This window comes from Panthera onca, chromosome B1, assembly GCF_046562875.1.
Source record: "Panthera onca isolate mPanOnc1 chromosome B1, mPanOnc1 haplotype 2, whole genome shotgun sequence".
Taxonomy (NCBI): domain Eukaryota; kingdom Metazoa; phylum Chordata; class Mammalia; order Carnivora; family Felidae; genus Panthera; species Panthera onca.
This window is the reverse complement of record NC_138342.1, coordinates 4,702,154-4,708,153: the sequence shown is the minus strand read 5'-3', so window position 1 is coordinate 4,708,153 and position 6,000 is coordinate 4,702,154. Positions and strand designations below refer to the sequence as shown.

Genomic DNA, 6,000 nt, shown 5'->3' with positions numbered 1-6,000 from the left:
TGGGATTTTGACCACAGTCCGCCATCTCCCGCTATCTTCTGCCTCCCATGAGACACGGCAATGGCATTTCGTATTTGAGTAAAGATTTCGGGCTTCCGAGTTGATCCTGTGGGCTCTCTCTCATTTAAACTGGTGCTTCTCCAAACAACCTTCTAACATGGGCTCCTTCTCCCCATTTCACAGATGGAGAAACTGAGTCTGGGTGAAACCAACACGGTGGCCAGACGAAGGCAACAGAGCGGCGTCCAGAGGGTGTCGAAGCGGGGTATACTCAGGTTTCTCTTGCCAGCCATGGGTCATTAAGAAACGAACCTCGCCCCTCTCATGCCTCAGTTTCTCTGTGCGTGCGACGCGGCTAATACACCAGCCTTGAGGGTTGCTGGGAGGAATATGTGACCCAATGGCAGGGAGGCTCTGAACCTACCTGGGCACGTCACGGGTTTCCCCAAGCGGCGGTGGCACCCCCTAGTCTGCAGGCTCCTAGTCCAATGCCCTCTCCTGCCCCCCACCCTGCTTCCTGCCGCGACCCCAAAGTGGGGGCGAGGGGCCCAGTGGCAGAGGAGGGTGTGTGCCGTCAGACCTGAATCTGAAGCTCAGCCAAGTGTCCGGCTGGAGTCTCACCGCCAAGTTTCACTCGTCAGGGGCTGTGCTCGGCACTCGGGATGGCCCTGTCGCCATCTGTCCCGGGCACACCTCACCTGCACGCGACTGTGTTTCTCACCGTGACTCTACCGGCCTGGCTGCCGCCGACGTGAGACAGAAATCACTCTACTCAACACGGCGCCCAAGAGACCCTGTCCAGAGGCAGGCGGACGGCGAGACCCTCGAGGACGGAACTCGTCTTCCGCCGGGATGGAGAGGAGGCCAGCCCCCACGGTGATGTCAGCCGTTGTCTTCAGGGGGCACTGCCGTGACTCTGTCGGTCCCCAGAACGGTCTGTGGGACCCACAGGGCACCGCTCTCTGAGGGCGTTGGTGCCGTGGCTGGGAACGTGGCTGCCTCCGCCACTCGGGACACGAGGGGCCGTACCCTGTGGGATGGACTAGGAACGAGCCGAGAACCAGAACGTCCACTCAAAGGTGTGGGGGAGGGGGAATGGGAATGAATCCCCACCAGTCAGCACGACTCCGGCGAGGACCCCACTGTGACCACGTCCTAGCCGGGTCCACTTGGCCGAGTCTTCGAGCCTCTCACCTCGGTGAGCTCCTCTGTAGAATGGGCACTCGTGCCTCCTCTGCAGATAGATGCTTGGCACCTGCTGAGTTTGCTGTCTTGCTTCCTGCAGCCGTGATAACGAAGCATCACCACCCGGGGGCCTGGAAACAGCCGAACTCCACGGTCTCACAGTTTGGGGGCCAGAAGCCTGAACACAGGTGTCCCCGGGGCTGGTTCCGTCTGGGGCTGTGAGGGAGAATCTGCCCCACGCCTCTCGCCCCGCCTCTGCTGGCAACTCTTGTCCTCCTGGGCCTTGAACCAGCACCACCTTGACCTCTGCCTCTGTCTTCACATGGCGACCCTCCCCGACCTGAAACCCTCCTCTCCTTTCTCTCGTGACGACCTCACCCCAAGGCGTTTCACGCCATCACATCTCACAGACCCGTGTGCACACACGTCCCGCTCACCAGTTTCGGGGCTGACGGCACGGACGCGTCTTTTCAGAGGCGCGTCGGTCAGTCTGCTGCAGGCTCTGACCGGTGCCGCCAGCCTTACGATCTGGCCTAGAGTCATGCAGGCGTCCTGCGCCTCAGAGGCTTGGGAGACCAGGCTCTTGGGCACCCCATTTCCTTCCACGGCCCCCTGAGCCCCGGGGCTGCGAGGGGTGTCCACCGAGGTATCTGTGCCCAGCTAAAGCCACAGGTGTGGCAGGACACCCGGAGGTTGGGCCGGGCCGGGGACAGTTAGACGCAACCAGGCCAGCCCTCAGGGGCCAGGGCTGACTGGAGGCCTGAGGGAGGGGGGCCGAGGTTTGGGGAGGGACGATTCGTTGCTCTGGACAGGGTAAGTCCAGGTTCCTGCCTGACGCTTGCTGGATACAGGGTTGTCTAGCTGGGTGTGGAGTACAAGGAGGCCAGTACGTAACCTCTCCACCCGGATCTGGAGCCGATTAACGGACAGACGAGAGGAAGAAGGGACATCAAAATATCAGTCTTGTTACTGAGCAAGATGATGGTGAAAAATGTGGCCGACATCTGAGGACGAGGGGCCCCCCGAGCTGAGCCCCAGAATCTGCCAGACCCGCCCCAAGCCTAGGCAGCCCTGATCACCATCGGCCTCCCCGTGGGCGGGGACGAGAGGGGGCTCAGCCACCCCGGAAGTGTGGGAGCTGGGGGCAAACCCGACCCGCCTGGCTTCCAAACCCACATAGTTCCCCCTCCCTGCCCCAGGTCCAGTCTGGGCCCCAGTGCAGCACAACGGACACTCGGGGGGCAGATGTGGGAGGACTCCCCGAGAAGCTGGAGAGGTACTTTCTTCTTTCTACTACTTCCTAGTGATGACCAGCCACAGAGCCTCTCAGAACCTCCATCTCCTCATTTGCAGCATGGGGCTGCTGTGCACTCAGAGATCGATCCCAACCGCGCCTACCATAGAGGGAGCGCCTTCTTATCATCCTGGGAAGGCGTCACTCCCATTGTGGCCATTTCACAGAGGAGAGAGAGAGCGAGGTTCGGGGCAGCGGAGGGGGTTTCCTGGGCTCCCCTAGCTACCAAGTTGCCCAGCCTGGCTTTGCACCCGAGGGCTGACTCTAGGGCCTCCGTGTTGGGCTGAGTTCAGATGAGCGTGTGTCCAGCATAGTGCCTGTCACATAGGGCAGGTACCCGGCAGTGGTCCCTGAGGGTAGGCGTCACCAGAACAGGTCAGTCTTGCCCTTGACCCAGGTGAGCCACCTGCAAATAAGGCTGGTGCTGCCCGCCCCTGCACGGAGCCGAGGCTAGCACCCCAATGACAGGTAGCATTTGCTGAATGCACAAGAAGTCCTTGTCACGGTCCTCTTTGCAAACTGCACAGCCAGATGGTCCCGGAAAGCCCGGAGCACCCTGGGGCAGGGCTCTGGGGGTGCACTAGGGACGGTGGGCAGCCAGGGGCACAGTGAAGCGGGTCCTGAGCACACCTGCCAGGAAAAGAAGTCACCGATGGTGATATGGGTGGCCCCGCCCAGTCCTACCCCCTTGTACCCCGAGCATGACCTCGATTTGAATAGAGTCACTGCAGGCTCAGCCAGTTGTGCTGAAGTCATACTGGAGGAGGGTGAACCCCAACCCAGCGTGACCGGTGTCCTGACGAGAAGGCACAAGCACACGGAGAGAACCTTATGGGATGACAGCGTTGCAGATGCAAGCCGGCGAAGCGGGATCGCCGGCAACACCCGCAGCTCGGGCAGGCGAGGGAGGACTCCCCTGCAGGCTTCAGAGGGAGCCTGGCTCTGCCCACACCCTGATTTCAGACTCCCAGCCTCCAGAGCTCTGTTACAGTCCTTGGTCACGGAGCCCCCAGGAAAATGAAAGCCACGCCCATCACAGCGCCGGCATACAGGAGGCGTCTGATAAATGCTTGCTGAGTGAATGATGTGCATTGAGTGCTTGCCATATAGCAGGCACCGGGCTGCAGGACGGGACGACGGTTAAAAGTCATTGAACGATTACACTATGCATCTAAGGGGTATTCGCTCGTTCGGTCCACAGGACGACCCTCTGGGGCGAGTGCCTCTACAGTCCTTCCTCTACACAGGAGAAAAAAACCAAGACGCAGAGCGACGAGCCCCTTGTCTGGGGTCACATAAGCAGCTGAGCTAAGATGCAAACCTAAGGCAGCAGCTCTAACCACAGAGCCCTTGTCGGGTGGCATCGCATTATTGCTTCCCAGCCATCTGGCCAACCCACAGTGGGTGACCGATAAACCCCCTGCCGCCTCATATGAATTCATCGCTTTTCCCCACGCGTGCTGACAAAGTCCTGGGATCCTGAGAGTCCTCAGTTTTCAAACAAGGGAAGTGTTTCGCCTTCCCACGCCAGTCTGCCACAGCCTCTGGTTTACTGGTTAAGATTTACTGAGTAAGAGCTGGTTTGATTCTGCCTTTAAAATTGTCACTTCTTCCCAGAGGCCCTCCCTGATCAGCCCCCATCTGTATGAGCATCCCGTTGTGCATTGAATTGTTTCCCCCAAAGAGATACGTTGAGGTCTTAACCCACGGTATCTGTGGATACGACCTAATTTCGAACTAGGGTCTTTGCAGACGGAATCAAGTCAAGATGAGGTCATGTTAGATTAGGGTGGGTCCTAACGCAAAACAACTGGTGTCCTTATAAGAAGAAACACAGAGACTCACCAGGAAAAATGCCATGCAAGGACGGAGACAGATTATTGTGGTGCATTGATAAGCCAAGGAATGCTGGGAGAGAGTCCTGGAACAGATTGTCCCCAGGGCCTTCAGAGGGCGCATAGCACTGCCAACACCTTGCTTTCAGGCTTCCGGCCTCCGAAGTATTAGAGAATACATTTCTGCTTTTTGAGCCACCCCCGTCCCCCGCCCCCGCCCTGGTCTGTGGTGCTTTGCCATGGCAACCACGGCAAACAAATATGCACCAGGCTTTGCCACAAGCTGACTTGGGCTCATCCTGTTCTGACTTCATTCCACCTTCTACCAGCACATTCTAGAATCCTGGTATCTGAACTTCCCCAACTTAATAGTTTAGGTGACCTGAACAGTCTCCCTTCAGAGCAAGGTCGATACATTGCATTCCTGTGCATGCAGTTCAGGGAGGTGCAGTTCCGGAAAAATCAGGGCCTCCGGGGTCAGCTAGGAGTGGGTCCGGTGCTCAGCTCTGTCACTTACCAGTACTGAGACCTTGGGCTAAGCAGGTAACATTTTTGATCCCCAGGAAGTTCTTACAAAAGTGGTCATAACCATATTGCCTTGAGAGGTGTGACAGATGTGCACCCCTGTGGGACAGATGTGCAAACCCCAGGGCAGTACCTGATTCTACCTGGGCTCCAATAAATTCTTCTTGAACTGAACAGAATATCAGATCCCCCAGCTGAGTGGTTCATTCAATAAATGAAATTGAATTTCTGTTAGTATCATAGGTTCACAACATTGAACAGATTAATTACACAATATTTTCACCTGCTGTTTAGATACAGAAGAAAAGGGGGTGCCTGGGTGGCTCAGTCAGTTAAGCGTCTGACTTCAGCTCAGGTCATGATCTCACGGTTTGTGGGTTCGAGCCCCACATCAGGCTCTGTGCTGACAGCTCAGAGCCTGGAGCCTGAAGCCTGCTTTGGATTCTGTGTCTCCCTCTCTCTCTCTGCCCCTCCCCCACTCTCTCTCTCTTTCTCTCTCTCTCTCTCAAAAATAAATAAACATTTAAAAAATTTTAGATACATAGGAAAAAAAATAACTCAATTATACCAGGTTTTGTACTTTCCGAACAGAAAAACAAAGTCAGAGGGAGGAGAGTTATTTTGTCCTTACATGAAATTAATTCGGTGCCCACTAACACGGTTCTGTTTCTGTATTCTTCCGCTTCGTAAATATAAGAGGCCCGATTTATACATCCCATCTGTATCTGAACATTTTTAGAATGCCTCAAAATTACTGTTGATTTCATTTATTTTCACCACAAATTTGCAAAATATTTTCCTAAGTTGCTCTGAACCAGAAGGCCGTTCATTAGGGGAGAGGACGGGTAGTGTCGGCAGAGCAAGTGTTCCCCGAGTAGCAAACTCAGCAAAGTAGGGAGGAGGTAGGGGCTTGCAGGGGCCCCTCCCTGGCTTCTCCAGTCCAGATATCCCCTTCCACCCCTTCCAAGGTGTCCTGTGCACAACCTTTCCCTGAGTCCAAGCTGCCCCCCTGGGCTGGGTTTGGAGGCCCTTTGCAAACTGGTCCAGGCCGGTCCACGCTCACACCTGAATCTGTCCCCTTCACACTCACCTGGCTCGCACCGAGCCCCGACACAAATAGACACCCATCTGTGCGGCCAGGCTGCTTACCATCGTCTCCCT

The 6,000-nt window shown here is 56.4% G+C and overlaps 1 protein-coding gene across 1 annotated transcript in view; it reads left to right on the top strand.

Moving 5' to 3' along the window:
• The first annotated feature begins 662 nt into the window (after positions 1-662).
• MAN2B2 (mannosidase alpha class 2B member 2) overlaps positions 663-6,000 on the top strand; it is a 51,303-nt gene continuing 45,965 nt past the window's right edge. Inside the window, 2 exon segments of the mRNA XM_081795424.1 lie at positions 663-751; positions 931-1,079. Of these exon segments, the coding sequence (XP_081651550.1) occupies positions 663-751; positions 931-1,079 (238 nt within the window).